At 36.9% G+C, this 16,826-nt stretch overlaps 1 protein-coding gene across 1 annotated transcript in view; it reads right to left on the reverse strand.

Moving 5' to 3' along the window:
* Window positions 1-996: 996 nt before the first annotated feature.
* Window positions 997-16,826, reverse strand: part of CAPZA1 (capping actin protein of muscle Z-line subunit alpha 1) — a 47,499-nt gene continuing 31,669 nt past the window's right edge. The window contains exons 4-10 of the mRNA XM_049710583.1: window positions 16,162-16,225; window positions 11,422-11,628; window positions 9,469-9,548; window positions 8,483-8,561; window positions 5,990-6,061; window positions 3,315-3,377; window positions 997-2,607 (exon numbers count right to left, since the gene is read on the reverse strand). Of these exons, the coding sequence (XP_049566540.1) occupies window positions 2,467-2,607; window positions 3,315-3,377; window positions 5,990-6,061; window positions 8,483-8,561; window positions 9,469-9,548; window positions 11,422-11,628; window positions 16,162-16,225 (706 nt within the window). The 3' untranslated portion in view covers window positions 997-2,466. The remainder of the gene's footprint in view (window positions 2,608-3,314; window positions 3,378-5,989; window positions 6,062-8,482; window positions 8,562-9,468; window positions 9,549-11,421; window positions 11,629-16,161; window positions 16,226-16,826) is intronic.

Here is a 16,826-nt window from a genome sequence, read left to right on the forward strand (position 1 = left end):
CTGGGAAACTTTTGCCCTAGGATACCATAGGCTGATTTCAGCAGTGTGGTAAAATAGACACAATTCAAGCAAATTCTCTGCTGAAGGAGGTTAAGGAAATCAGGAGGTCTGTGTAGGACTTGGCAAGGAGAGTTGACGTCCAGTTATATAAGAAACCAAGGGCTTTAGATGGCCAAGAGATTAAGAGTCTTTACAAAAGTCTGTATGGACTAAGGAAATCTATGGGGCAGGCTGATGGGGTTAGTAAGTTAAAGGCAAAGGCCAGAATGCTTGAACCTGTACTACAAGTACATAGTGTAGTACACCTAAATGTCCCTCAAAGGGGTGGGAATTTGAACTGGCCTTGAATGGAAGGTGAAGCACTGAAATGCCTCTGGTTCCATTTTGGGAAACAGGACAGAAGCCTTTCCCACATGTCTGTAAGCAAGTTAAACTCATATGGAAAGGAAGCAGCATTTAAAGTTGATGTGAAATATTACCCAAGTTCACAGTGCAGGGATTCTTTCACTTCTACTTCCTACCTAGTAACTATAATTACTTGGGCCTTGTTTTCTGAGTGATAGGAAGAGAAGATAACTAGATTTTTCTTTTTGACAGAAATGGAAACCCCAAAACAAAGCCTTTGAAACACCAGTAGCCACTGAGTGTTAAACCAGTATGATCCATAGAGAAATTGCTCAAACTTTAAAAAAGAAAAAAAGGGGGGTAGGACTTCTCTGGTGGTCCAGTGGTTAAGACTCCACGCTCCCCACTGTAGGGGGCATGGGTTCAATCCCTGGTCATGGAACTATGGTCCACATCGCATGTCTACCAAAAAAAAAAAAAAAAAAAAAGCTGTTCTTTGCAAGTCTTTGGATAGTCACTGAATTTATAGTAGTTGAAGGTAGAAACCAATTTCAGAAACCTTGAACATTCTCATCAAATAAGATCAGTTCCATATCTTACCTTGAGAACAAAGGCTGAAGAGACTGGCTCAAAAAGGAGAGACTCAGACAATTTAAGAACAAAACAGGTATATTTCTATTGGACTACCTGATACAGAGGATAGTGTGGTATGGATGGATAGTATGAATGACAAATAATACAAATATATTTTATTTGAAATAAACAAAAATGCTTACACAGCTCAATGGGTCACTTGGAAATAAACTCTTGCTTGACTGTATTACCAAGCAGAAACAAAGCTGAAACACAAACCCTTCTTTTGACATGTATTTGGAGGAAGACACTACTTGGTTTTTAAAAAACTGACCTTCCCTTAAGGCCTGGTCATAGAAGTGTAAACAATGTAAATGAATCCACCATTACCAGTTATATCATATCTATGTTACCTGTGTATTCTGAGATCACACCTTACCTGCCAATAAACTTGGGAAGGGTTGCTATATCACAGTTATATTTGAGTTGGCAGGCAGGACTGAGGAAGTAATTTGGAAAAAGTTTTACATCCTATTTAGAACAAATCACTAGTATTCCCTTAAATAACAGGTTACAATAGAAAGATACTGTCTGAACGTTGTCCTTCTCACTTTGGTTCATTTTTAGTTTTGTTTGAGATTAACATAGTTGTTTGATTCATTCGCTTATAGTACAATTCTGCCACAAAGTATTAAAGCACAAGATACCTATTATTCCTTCAACATCTGCATTTTTTCAAGTTTTATACTCTACTATATCCCTAGTATGTCAGCAGTTTTTGAATATTAAAAAAATAATAAGTGGGTAAAACTCTTCTAAAAATGCACATGTCTACAACTATAATGGTACTAGATGAGAAGGAAACAGTGATGGAAGGGAAGAAAGCAAACACGTTCATTTGTAGGGAATGTGGTTCAAGTCTTTGGATTTAAAAACAACTTCCCCAGAGAAGCTGGCTATAATGGAACTTCCAGAAAACTTCCTTTGCCTCTAAAAAGGGTCTGAAAAACCCCAATCCAAATGTTTGAAACTATAGTTATGAGATGCTATAAATGATGATCAAAGCAACTGGAGGGAGAAGGATGAATGTGTCTTCCATTCAGCTGTAGTTTGTAGCATAGCCTCTTTAGCTGTTGGTTGATCAGTAAAAACCACTGAAGTACCAGAAGTGCTTTGAAGGACTGGGTAGAAAAGTACTGAACATATTACCTGTCTATGTCAGTGACAGGGCTTCATGGCTAGGAAAATTTTCTAAACAGTAAAATGACTCCAGGATAGATATCTCTCTCCATCATTAAATGTGGCAGAATTGGAAAAAAAAAAAAAAGATTTACAAGTAGATATAGTGAAAACAGAAAATTACCAGGCAGAAAACACAAAAGAATCAAGACAATGCTATAGGTTCAACAGTATTCCATGAGGCTAGAAAACCTGTTAACTTTGAAAGCCCTAGCAAAATATCACTCTTGTTTATAAATCACTTATTTATCATATGACCACACATTGCATCCTTTCTTTCCATGTATTGAAGAATCCTACATTCAGCCTTTAAGCATTCTGCATTTCTTTGCCAATCTTGTAGCTGAGTATCTTGTTCCAGTCGATTTTGGTGCGGGTAACTGGAAGTTGCCGGCGCAAGGCCTTGAACGTGGTGTCTGACATTGTTTGATAGTTTTCACTAATTGCTGTCTGCAATAGATAATAGAAAATAAGTTGCTTGAACAGAAACCAGATATAGTCAAAGGACATGCTTGAGTCCCCAAAGGACATACAGGCTGTAAGATTTCTAGTGAGCATTTCTCCAATCTCTGAAGCAGGTTAAGAAGCCCACCTATATTATTTCTAAAACAAGGGCTATACAGGTATCCCCCGCTTTTCCAAAGTTTGCTTTATGTCACTTTGCTTTTACCAAAGCAAAAAGCAAAAACAGCGTTCAGCATTTGTTTTGCAGTGAGGCTGTTATAGGGGCAGGGTGCACCATGAGCAGTAACAGTGACCCCACCAAGCTCCTTCCTCAGGAATTACACTCAGCAGCTCAGCATCAAGCAAGCTGGAGCTGTGAACTGCATCTGTGAGCATCTGTGCTGTACCTCAATTATTTGTGCACCTGAAAGCAAGATGTGTTCTAAGGTAATTGCGTCTCTGCTTCATGCCATTTGGACTTAGGAAAGGTTTCACAGGAACGCTCTACTTTGGGATAGTAGGGGAAATCTGTAGTACCTTCCAATGCCAAAACCTTGATTGTAAGCAGAATGCAAGAAGGTCTGCAAAGTCTCACACTTACTAACACTGAGCAACATGTATATTTATGTTCAAAGGAGAGAGAAGTGTAACAAAATATGTTAAAAGCAAAATAAAGCATTAGACCTAGAAAAATCAGTTTCAAATCATCTTACCTGATACTCATTTTCTGCATGCTCTATAATTTTAATAAACTCCTTAGCAGTTTGGACTTCATTCTAATAGAGAGAGGAAAAGGGGGAAATAAGAATTTTAAAAATTCTTAAGCAGTGAATATAATTCAGTAAGCAGTGAATAAAAAAATACTAAAAAGTAACTCCATCTAAACTAACATTTGTATAACAATTTAGTTTTTCAACCTTTCCCATTCACATTATCTTCTTTGATTCTCACAACAACCCTGTGAAATAGATGTTATTATTACCACCTCCATTTTGCAGATGAGAAAACAGAATCCTCTTAAGTGACTTGACCAAAATTATACAGCCTTTGAATGATAAAGATGGGATCCAAATCCAGGTCCTCATCAAAAAACCCCACATTTCTTTCCAATCTACTACAGTATGCCCAAAAGACATCATGATGTCTTGAAATTTTTATGCCTTGAAAATATCTCTGGTTTAAGATGATATAAACGATGCCCTCAGACATATCAGTCATATATTCTAAGCTCAGAGGCTCCTCTAAGCCAATCAATCACATTTTGCTTTACAAGATTCGGGTACAAAATGAATTGAATCTCTCTCTTTCTTTCACAATTAAGTAAAACAGAATTAAAGAGGGTGAGATTTAATGCCCAGGGCAGCATCCCAAAGATCCTTTCAAAGAGTCAAAACTACTTTCTATTCATAATAATACTAAGACATAGTTAATTGCCTTTTCCACTCTCACTCTCATGTATGTACAGTGTAGTTTCATAGAAGCTATGTAATGTGTGATGACTTCATTACTTTTTTCTTTTTTTTTTTACTTTTTTTCTTTTTTTAAAATAAATCTATTTATTTATTTTTGGCTGCGTTGGGTCTTCATTGCTGTGCACGGGCTTTCTCTAGTTGTGGTGAGCAGGGGTACTCTGTTGCGGTGCATCGGCTTCTCACTGCGATGGCTTAGGCTCTAGGCACTTAGGCTTCAGTAGTTGTGGCACTTAGGCTTCAGTAGTTGTGGCTCGCGGGCTCCAGAGTGCAGGCTCAGTAGTTGTGGCACATGGGCTTAGTTGCTCCAAGGCATGTGTGATCTTCCTGGACCAGGGCTCGAACCCGTGTCCCCTGCATTGGCAGGCGGATTCTTAACCACTGTGCCACCAGGGAAGTCCCGACTTCATTACTTTTTGAGGGCTAATGTGTGAAGCACATATGAGAATCCAGTTGTCTTTTATTAAGTCAGACATTACACACTTTGTGAAAATGTAAATCAATGACATTCTTTTCACTAATTTTTTTTTAACTTGGAAAATTCAGCTGTTTATTGTGAAAGTGAAGGTTAACAAGTAATGGGTTTGTTATTGTTATTTTTGCTTTAGATTTTTCTTTTTTGGCCATGCCACGTGGTGTGGCATGTGGGAACTTAATTCTCCAAAAAGGTATCAAACCCGCACCCCCTGCAGTGAAAGCACGGAGTCTTAACCACTGGACTGCCAGGGAGTCCCTGTTATTGTTATTTTTAAATTAATAAGTATTTTTAACATTTTTCGGTTTTAATTTCTACTAAGGTAGATAGATATAACACACATAAACAAAAGCTATTTGAGAGTGCTCAGTAACTTCTAGGAATATAAAGAAGTACTGTGAATGCACAAAAAATTATGTCCCTTCTTTCCAGGTATGGGACACAATACCGTTTGATTGAATATTCCTAAAAATGTTCGGTTTCTCTAATGATATGAATGTATGAATGATAACCCCTCTAAGGTTTAGTTTGGCAAACGTTCCTTCCTCCTGGTATTTATCAGTTGAAGATACTGCTGTTCTTTGAGCAAATCTCACAACTGAGAAAGAAAAAGAAGTCTGAATTCTCTAAAGCCATTATCACTATTCTCAAAGACTATGAACTAACATCAAGCAACCAACAAAACGGGCTGGTTACATACTAACAATTATAAGCTGCCCAAAACAAGGACCTACTGCTTAGCACAGGGAACTATACTCAGTATCTTAATAACCTATAATGGAAAAGAATCTAAAAAAAGAATATATATATATACATACATATATATATATATATATGTAACTGAATCACTTTGCTGTATACCTGAAACTAACACAACATTGTAAATCAACTATATTTCAATAAAAATTTAAAAATATAAAAAAGTAGAATCTTTTATAAAGTGCTTAAAAAAAAGGTAAAGGCTGCCAAAATCAAAGTAGTGAAAACAACCTAAATTTCTAGTGGCAGAATCAGTACTCAGGGGCCTCCATGGTGGTGCAGTGGTTAAGAATCTGCCTGCCAATGCAGGGGACATGGGTTCAAGCCCTGGCCCGGGAAGATTCTACATGCCGTGGAGCAACTAAGCCTGTGTGCTACAACTACTGAGCCTGTACTCTAGAACCTGCAAGCCACAACTGCTGAAGCCTGTGCACCTAGAGCTTGTGCTCCGCAACAAGAGAAGCCACTGCAAGGAGAAGCCTGCGCACCACAACACAGAGTAGCCCTGCTCACCGCAACTAGAGAAAGCCCACGCAGCAACGAAGACCCAACGCAGCCAAAAATAAAATAAATAAATTAAAAAAAAAAAAAGAAAAAGAAAGAATCAGTACTCAGGATCAAAGCTAATTTTTTTAAAACAAAAACAAGATGAAAGTGAGACAGACATTAAATATTCCACACTCACCGAAACAGTTACTGAGTCCTGTACATCTTTATGACTAACCAACTGAACATTACCATCTTCATAATAGTGAACCTGTGTGAGACAATGTTTGAGCAAGTTATGTAGGTCACATAGAAACTTACTGCTTAGAGCACAAATCCATGCTTTCAGCCATCCCCAAACTTATCAAGTCTGAGCAAATAATTAGTATGACCAATGGTAATTTACAATGGTGGTTAAAATTCACAGAAGACTTAAATTTAAGAATTCTCTTTCCTTAGCAGGGAAAACTCATTATTAATTAATGAACAACATTTATTATGGGCTTGTTGCTTTCCAGACACTGTGCTACGCACTGTGAATACAAAGATCTTAAATAAGATTTCACTCTTAAAAATATTAAAATAAAATCAATTAACGTTAGTTTTTCTCTGTGAAAACCAAGAAATTTTAATGGATCCTAATCCTTTACGCATCTCTCCATATATACCATGATCGTTTTTGGTTAAGTAGATCTGACCAAGTGCAGGAAAAGCTTGATTGAGGGTTAAAGACAGGACTGAAAAATAAATATTCTACTGGTAAATCAGGCTACAAAAATAAATAAGGCAAAAGCAGTCCTGAAAAAAAGTACGGCAAAGTGGGGTACTACAATTATGAGAACAATTAGCAAGAAGGAGGATTACCCAAGAGACAGACTAACCATTCAACTAGATGTAAGGCTCAGGAAGTTTCAGCAATTTACAAGATAGGTTCAGTCATAGTCACCAAAAGTAACAAAACCTTTCCTAGGTTTCATCTGCTAATAAAAATTTCAACATGACTATCATCAATGTAAATCCTCAGAAATTGTTGCCTTCCCAGAGCTATCCTTTTGCTTATAGAATAACCAAAGGTTTAAATATCTTAATGACATTTCCAAATAACTCTCACTCTGATTTTTAAAAGATATGTAAATGAAGTAAGCTTTCCCCCAAAGTGATCAGCCAGTCTGGGGTAAGTTATAAATGAGGTCTGGGTACTGGGCCCTGTTGTAAAAGTCTTATCAGAAACCTCTGTGATGTGCGCTCTTAATTTATAGGTTTGCCTTGGCAAAGCTGAAACACAAGTAACTTATTTCCTTCTAGGAGGAAAATAAATTTCCTTGCATAAATTTATAGTAAGCTGCCAGGTTAATACTGATGCCACAGTTACAAGAGGTCTAGAGCATAGACATAGTCAACAGGTATAGAACAATATATTTTCTTCGGTTGGGCTCCCCCAGAAGCCGACCCTGGGATAAAGATATGTGAGATAAAGTTTATTTCAGAGGTAATCTCAGGAAGCACTAGTAAGGACTAAGGAAATGAGACAGAAAAGGCAAGGAAGTGTTCTAGGTGCATTAAGGAACACATTACAGCTGCGGGCACTGGACTCTGGAAGACTATGCAGAACATGCTTTAGAGCTGTCCCACCTGAGGGGTGAAGAAGCTGGCATATTTACCCACCAGCTTTTGAATGGCACTAAGGGCTGTGCCAGAGCTATGAATGTAATACTTCCAGTTTGCCTCATCTGAGTTGGGAATGCTCCTAAAGCTAGGAAAAGCTCCCAGGAAGAGAGGTGCAGCTACTTGTAGCAGGAAGTAATCAGTACGTACGAAAAAAGTGGTTACAGATGACATCTCCTATGTATATTTCGATTAAATTATACCATTTCAGAAGGCAACTCTTGCTAATTGTTATTAAAGCAAGACTTAACCACAATACAATAGAGGTAAAATTAGGTACTGATCTTCTTAGGTATCATTAACTGTTTAATCTGACTTCAGAGTTAGTTGGGCTTAAGAATTAAATCACCATGAATTTTGAAAGTCAAACCTGTTAGGATATCAGAAGACTTCAATCCAGATAGGCATCAAATGAGTTAATAAGCTCCTTATTCACCTGCCTGTCTGTTCTGACACCAGCATTAGAAATCTACTCTGCTTGGTTTATCACACTTGGCCATTCTCTCTAGTTCCTCTGTTTTATTTACTTGGTTTAAAACCTCCTGTCATTACTGTAAAATAAATAAATAAAATAGAACAACAAGTCCATTCATGTAGCTTTCTTCAGAGCTAAGACTTAACCTTAAGTATATGTATACGTACACATTTAAACGAGATACATAAAAGACTCTAAGTAAGTTCCAGTAACTGCTATATAGTCACTTCTTAATAATTAGTTATTTTCTTCTTTCGTAGAACTGCTGCTTGATAATTCCTGGAAAAATCTTAGGTTATCTTTGAAAGAGAAAAATAACAAGCAAGCAGTACACGTCACATGACTATCCTTTATCAACCCAGAATAGCTCTGTTTAACTACAGTACTTCCCTAGGAAGGAGGCTTCAACTTCTATTTCTATTTACCATTGATCTCTTTTTGCATCTACATAGAGCTGTTCCTTATTTCTAATGTCAGAACAAATATCAACTTGCATGTTTGTTTTAAAGATGTCATGTTTTAACATGGCCTATTAACATATTGGGATCTCACCTGAATCTTAAGTACTCCAACCACCTGGGCTGTAGATGGTGTGATGGTGAACTTCCATTCTGATCTCCAACGACCATTCCTGTTAAAACACACAACAGTGTAGAATTAACAATAAGAAAGAGGTGATTTGCCAAAAAGAAACAAGTCATTTCCAGTTTGACAAATCCAGGGCTCTATCCACTCAAATGTAAGTTTGTATCCAACTGGCCTAATCATAAGCCTTTTCTAAGTTATTCTGACTTTCACCTTTCATTTTTTATCTTGGAGTAGAAAACCATGCCTGTTCTGCTCATGAGAGGCTTTTGCACAAACAAATGGATGGGCCACTGAGTTATGCAGTAACTCAAGTATTATTAAACAAACTCAAGTAAAACTCACACTTCCCACTGGGTACTTTATTAATCACTTATTCTCACTCAATATAAGAGTAATATTTGAAAGATAAATTATAAAATCTTAGAAGAAATCTAAATGATCACATCCAAGTCCCTCATTCTGCAGTAGGGAACTGAAGCCTCTAAGTCAGATAACTTATCGCAAGCTAGTTAGATTAAAAACCAAGTCTCGGGCTTCCCTGGTGGCACAGTGGTTAAGAATCTGCCTGCCAATGCAGGGCACACCGGTTCGAGCCCTGGTCCAGGAAGATCCCACATGCCTCGGAGCAACTAAGCCCGTGCACCACAACTACTGAGCCTGCGCTCTAGAGCCCGCGAGCCACAGCTACCGAGACTGCACACAACTACTGAAGTCCCCACGCCTACAGCCCGTGCTCCGCAACAAGAGAGGCCACTGCAATGAGAAGCCCGTGTGCTACAACAAAGAGTAGCCCTGCTCGCCGCAACTACAGGAAGCCCGTGTGCAGCAAAAACCCAACACAGCCAAAAATAAAAAAAATAAATTTATAAAAAAACAAGTCTCAACTGCTGGTTTGGTTTCTTTCCTGTATAAATTAGATTAAAAAAAGAAGAGAACATTTACTTTCTTACCAGAAGTTTTTAGGCTGAAACTGGTGGCTTTCAATACATGCAATAATGGTCTGTTGCCCATCTATAGTTTTAGCATAAACCTATTGTTAAAAAAAAAAAGTTAGATTCTTGAAAACATATTTAAGCAACAAACACTATACAAAAGCAGTGTGCTAAATCCTTGGGGGAGATGAAGAGTCAAACAGGGTAAGCTTACAACTCAGAGAGTTCATGGAATATGAACACAAACCACATATTAAGTTCTAGAGAAGAGAGTGGTACAATGAATACAGAAGGAAATACTGCTTTAGGTTTAGGGTACAAGAGAGGTACCAGTTGGAATGGGCCTTACAAGACAGATGAGATTCTGGTAAGTAGAGACTGAGAATAAAGATGAGTAGGCAGTTCAGGGAGGAAACGGGGGTGCTGGTCCAGTGAATGACTCAATGGTAATTAGTTCTGTCAGGTTAGAGGGTGTGTGTGAAGTGGAACTGTGGAAGATAACATAGGATGGTAGATTTAGGCCATGTAGTAGTAGATGTAAGGTAAGAAGACTGGACTTTATTCTACAGGCAACGGACAGAAACCAAAACAACATGACCAGAACTATTTGGGGATAATAATCAATATTGGTGTACAGAGTAAAATGGGAGAAAAGTTGAAAGTTAGGCTACAGAATTAATCTAGGCAGTAAAATAGGGTAGTGTCAATGGGCATAAGGATGCAGAAGCACAGTCAAAAGTCTGGCAACATATAGCAAGTGAAGGGCAAGAGAAAGGAAGGGGCCAAAGTACTTGCATGCTTGGGTGACTAGAAAGACAGTGGTGTCATTAACAAATTAGAAAACTCAGATGGAAATGTCCAGCTAGGAGTTAGAAATACCAACTGTTCCTTAGTGTAGGAGAGGTGAACAAAAATGTGATCACCAAGGAAAAGAAAAAAACAAAAGGCTTTACAGTCCACAAAATGTTTTTATATTTATTTTCCTTTTGTTCTAATATAGTGAAACACACTGTTATTATCTATAGATGATAAAGGTGAAGTTCAGAGAGCTTCTTATCCAAGGTCATTCAGAAAGTGGTTAAGGTAGAACCCAAACCCATTGCTTTTCTGACACATTATTCTGTAACTTCCCCTACATTAAATAAACTATGAGTTTTTGAGAGACAGCAATGGGGAATGCCTACATTTACAAAAGTAGGGGAGAGGTAAAGAAATAAGCAGAGACAGAGTAAGAATAATTAGAGGGTACTGACATAGCAGCCTAAGAAAAGATAATTTCTAGAAGTAGCTGGTTGGCCTCAGTGTGAAATGCCATACAAAAGTCAAGGACCAAGGAAAGGACACTGGGTCAGGCAATTCAGGAATCATTAGTAACCTCAGAGAGCAGTTTTTGTAGAGCAGGGACTGAAGCCAAAATTCATAGGGTTAAGAAGTGGATAAGTAATGAGGAGGGCACTAGTAGGAGCAGAATCCTCCATGGTTTGGTTGTATAGCAGAGAGAGAGAGATGAGGGAAGGGAGAAGTAGAGGAGAGGAAGGAGGGGCAAGGTGGAAGGAGAAGAGAAGTAACTTACAGGAATTACTATCTTAACTGAAGAAATGTCCTCCCTCACCCCATACCCAACCCACTTAAGGACAGGAGAAACAAAAATATTTCTAGGTAGGGCTTCCCTGCTGGCGCAGTGGTTGGGAGTCCGCCTGCCGATGCAGGGGACACGGGTTTGTGCCCCGGTCCGGGAGGATCCCACGTGCCGCGGAGCGGCTGGGCCCGTGAGCCATGGCCGCTGAACCTGCACGTCCGGAGCCTGTGCTCCGCAACGGGAGAGGCCACAACAGTGAGAGGCCCATGTACCGCAAAAAAAAAAAAAGAAAAAAAAAAAAGAAGATATGTTGTGGCTGGCCAAAGCCTCCAAATGATAAGGTAAATATAAGAAAAACAACACTCTAATAATGAAGCAGGCAGATACTTAACAGTACAGAAGCCGTTGGAATAATGATCTTTCACATAGGCCCTTAAAGCACTGTCACAGGATTCTCTCCAAGACTTCAGACCTCCATCTACTTCCTCTGGCTGGGGGTCACTTGCTTCTTTCCGTAAGTGATCAAACTTAAAGGAAATTTTGTTTCTTGGATCTAAAAATCTGCTATTACCCAGGTCACCGTGTTCTGTAATTAAGACCTTCCAAAGAATAATTACAAAAATAAGTAACTCTGTAAAAAAAGACAGTTCTTCTTGTCACATTTTACAAAACAAACAAATACAATTCTGGAGACGATTAACTTTTCATTTAGTCAGATTTCTCTTTCATAATCGATTTTTCAATCAATTCATATTTTTATTTTTATAAAAATATTATGTTTTGGGGTAAGTCAACTCTAAACTGCAACATTTCCCCCATTCTAACAATACCCTTCATTTCTTGGTTTCTGTTTAATATACAACCTATGTACATACATATAACTGTAATAACTTATATGTACACTTTTGTATTCCTTTTTCACATATTTCATGAACTTTTTCCAGTCATTACACTTAGCATTTAAAATAGGTGATACAATAAATCACATGGTTCAAAAATGAAAAATACTATATAAAGTAAAATCTTTTTCTCACCTTTATCTCCCATTCACCAAATTCCCAACATATACCCCCTTTCCACACAAAGGTAACTGATTTCATTAATTTAGAGCAAGAATTGTCTTTGGCAAGCTATGCATGAGGTGGCATTTGTTTCTGTAAATAAAGTTTTGTTGAACACAGCCCCACTTGTTTGTTTTTGTATGGTCTATGGCTGCTTTCCTGCTACAATAGCAGAGCTGAGTAGTCAAGGCTGACTCTTTGTCCCAATATTTACTATCAGATAATATTTACTATCTGACCCTTTACAGAAAAAATTTGCCAATTTCCAATTTTGATTATTCTTTGTTTCTTTTAACAAATAGAATTTAATATTCTAATTCTCCACCCCTTTCTTTTACACAAAAACTAGAATACTATAGTGTACTTTTTCTTTCTTTTTAATTCTGACATATCTAGATGATCTTTCCATAGTAGTGCTTAGAGAACTTCCTTGTTTATTAGAGCCATGTATGACTCTATTGTACAGGTGTACAAAAATTTATTCAACCAGTCCCCTATTAATGGATAGTTTGGGTAGTTTCTAATCTTTTGCTGTTATGAACAATACTCCAATGAATGTCCTTGTATGTTCGTTATGTACAAATTACGTACATGTGCCAAGCACACCTGTGGGATAAATTCCCTGAAGCAGGACAGTTGGATCAAGGGTAAATGCATTCATAATTTTGATAGAGATCGACAAACTGCCATCACAGGATGTTGTACCAAGGTACAAGCCCATTTCTTCTCACCTTAAAAGAAAAGTCATTTATATTTCCACTTTGGTGAACTATGTGTACCTAACTTTTGCCCACTTTTCTACGGAGTCTTTGGTGTTTTTCTAGTTGAACTCCAGGGAGATTATCCTTTTGCATGTGTTTTGAGATCCACATATTTTCCCCTAACTTGCCATTTGTCTTTTGACACAGTTACCATTTAAAATTAACTATATATGATCTCATTATATGTATATCTCATTATACATACCATAGTATACTTAATCATTTCTGAATTGAAGGAGCTTTAAGCTAGTTACAGTTTCTACCATTGAAAGACACTACAAGTTCTACCATAAATAAAGTCTTCTCTTCTCCTTAAAAAGAATTCTTTGGAAAGAATTCTTACTTTTGAGATTTCTGTCCTTATCATCAGACTATCTTTAAAAACCTTGTTTATAATGACAGTAGGAAAAATACATAAAACTATTTCCTTAGTCTTACCTTCATAAAGCTTTCTCATTATAATTTTGTAACTTCTGTAACTACAAGGTGAATATATTCACATTAAAATTTTAATTTGTACTTCCTTAATTACTATTAGTAGGTGATCTAACACTTTTCATGTTTGCTCTGTATTCTCCAATTGGGTACAGTTGGTTCATGTCTGTTGCTCATTTATCCACTGAACTCTTGGCATCACCCTTAGGTATTTGAATAACCTTTTTATTATGTTTGAGGTACATATTTTCTCCTTTTTAAATCTTATTTTTAAAATCTTTTTATTTTGCAGAAGTCACTTTCTTTGATAAACTTTTCTAATGTTTCATCATTATTCAAGTTATGAATCTCTTTCCATTTCCTACTAAATTTTTATGTTTAAAAAATAGTTGGGCTTCCTTGGTGGCGCAGTGGTTGAGAGTCCGCCTGCCGATGCAGGGGACACGGGTTCGTGCCCCGGTCCGGGAAGATCCCACATGCCGCGGAGCGGCTGGGCCCGTGAGCCATGGCCGCTGAGCCTGCGTGTCCAGAGCCTGTGCTCCGTAACGGGAGAGGCCACAGCAGTGAGAGGCCCGCGTACAGCAAAAAAATATATATATAGTTAACCTTTAAACTATACTTGGAATTAATCTAGGTATACAGTTGGCTTTGAAAATCAAAATTAGATCAAACATACATTTTATCAATTATTTCCTTTTCCCTTCTATTTTATGTTACTTAGTTTAAGGCTCTACTGTCATTGCTTTATGTCTTTATGTTTGCTAGCATTAGTCTTCCTTCATTGTTGTTCTTGATCAGAAAAATCCTGTATGGTCTATTACAATTGTCATTAGGAATTATATGGAATCTATTTGAAAAAGCTTCACATATTATTTATATTTCTAAATCGGATAAACTTTCCATATTATTTATATTCCTTATTCAGAAATGTGGCATTTACATCTATTTAATTTTCCATTCATTTCTCTGATTAAAATGTGTGTGTGGGTGGGTATATATGAACTGTGTGACAGACTCTTGCTTGTTTCCTATCCAATATCCATTCTCTCCCTTTTCCTTACTAATAGAACCTCAAAGGTTTTCAAGAAGGCAATATGTCCAACTAAAGAGACAACACTTCTCAGCTAGGAATGATAAAGTGATATGCATTCTGGCAACAATTTATCAGTGGAAGGTGCTTCTGGAACAGCCAATAGCACCTCTTGCACCTTCCTCCTTCTTCCTTCCTGGAACATGCATTCAGTGCCCAGAGATGGATCAGCTATCTTGAGAACATGATAATGAAAACCATACATAAGGATGGCACAACAGAGAGCTAGAAGCAACTTCCGTCTCTGATGATATGGAACTGCCATAACATCCCAAAATATTACCTCTGGACTTCTTATGTGACAAAAATAGTCTCTATTTAGTTAACCCACTGTAGTTGATTTTCTATTATATGCAGTGATGGCATCTACTTTAATAACTCAAACATCTTTCCATATTTTCCTTTTATGTCTAGGTAATGTGTTGTTGTTGTGGCTAAGAATGTGAACTCCTTTTGACGATATTTTTAAGCTGGCTACCGCATGTATATGGGAATGTTCTTATATCATATATCTGGACACAGACCTTATTATTTCAATAATTCTGCTGTATTAGTGAAGTATACAATATCAACTGTAAGCAATATTTATCATTTATTTTTCAGTGTTTTTTTGTCTTTTATACTTATAATTAATCTAGTTCCATTGAGAAAATAAAGATAAGCACAAATATAAACTAAAACAAACAAAAAACAACAAACAAAACATATTACGGTAATCCTGTAATCCCAACATAGGGAGTTAACATTTTGGTGTATATTTTCCCACATTTCCATTTCTATGCACATCTATATACTACTTTATTTCTGAGTCTAAAGATGCATACATTCCCCTCATGATTTAACATCTCATAAAATGGGATACATCTTAAACTTGACAGCATCTTAGGACTGTGTCATAGTTTAACTGACAGTATTTTCTCTTTCTTAGTGGCATATAAAGTAAGATGTACCTTTCACAGAATTTAAGATGCAGATTCTAATATAGTATAACTGTTCATTTAAATATCTATTTAAAAATAAACTAGCATAATGCTACATATTGCTTTATGTTTTAGCTTAATATATCATGAACATATTCCCAGTTCAATATTTCTATCAGTTTTCAATCGTTACATAGGATTTTGGCCTACAGATATTTTATTTATTTTATTAAAAAAATTTTTTAAACATCTTTATTGGAGTATAATTGCTTTATAGATATTTAATTTAACGTTGGACATTTAGATTGTTCCCAATTTTTCATTATCATAAACCTTGCTTCAAATAATCTTTTTACACATTTATATACTTATTTCCCTAGGATAAATTCTATGGACTTGTGGGTTCAAAGGGGGTTCAGACTTTTAAAAGGCATTTGCTATTTGGTGCCATATTGCCTTTGAAGTGTACATTAATGAATTTGTAAAGCCCTTTCATATAATGTTAATAACTGTGGTAAAAATGGGAATATGTATTTGCTTTGTTCCTGTACTGGAACAGGAATTCTTGTTTTCCTGTTAAATATAATGTCTCCTGTTATTCTTACCAAGGAGAATTAGAGACAGCTGGAAAACTTGTGTAAAACTCAATTCCTTTTACTTTTACTGTTCTTGTTAGGGACAGCTCTCTCTTCAAAGAAACTCCTAGTATTTTCAGAGGGAGGAAGAATTTCCTAATATGTAGAATACCTACAAAAGCTAAGAATACTAAGACATGAATTTATTCAGCATCTTATCTTCAGACATCTGTTTTATAGTATTTCTACTACTTTCCAGGCACAGTCTATCTAATAGAAACAACTATTACCTGATCTTCATATCCTTCTATCTTCACAGGTGTGAACTGATCCATGTTATACTGGGCAAATGCACTGTTTTTTTTTTTTTTAAAGGGAGAAGAAGGAGAGAAAAGAATTATATATAAATAAATATAAAAGATAGTTCAGGGAATTCCCTGGCAGTCCAGTGGTTAGGACTGCACACTTCCACTGCAGGGGGCCGGGTTCCATCCCTGGTTGGGGAACTACTATCCTATATGCCATGTGGCACAGCCAAAAGAAAGAAGAAAAAGGTAGTTCACAGAACAGTGAAAGAGAATGTATAATTGGGGTATCATTCATTATGGCAATTATAGTGATGCTGTGCAAATTTTAGGTTTGTAGGATCTGGTCCCAAAATGAGTTCTGAAAAAGCAGTATGGACAGGGCAGAAGACTTTCCCAGGCAGCAATTCTTAAACCATTTTCTACAGTTAAAATCTAAACAAATTATGTATCACACCAAATGCCTTAATAATAATTATTTGTTGCTCTGCATCAAAATCCTTGTTCCATCTCCCCACCCCACACTTGCCCAGTCATTATCCTATTCTGATTTCCTCTTTACAGAGGAACTCTGGGCCAGTTGGATAGACAGTAACTGAAAGACTACTTTGTATTGAAGAATAAAGAACAGTAGTGATAAAGCCAGAGAA

This window comes from Orcinus orca, chromosome 1 (genome assembly GCF_937001465.1).
Source record: "Orcinus orca chromosome 1, mOrcOrc1.1, whole genome shotgun sequence".
NCBI lineage: Eukaryota > Metazoa > Chordata > Mammalia > Artiodactyla > Delphinidae > Orcinus > Orcinus orca.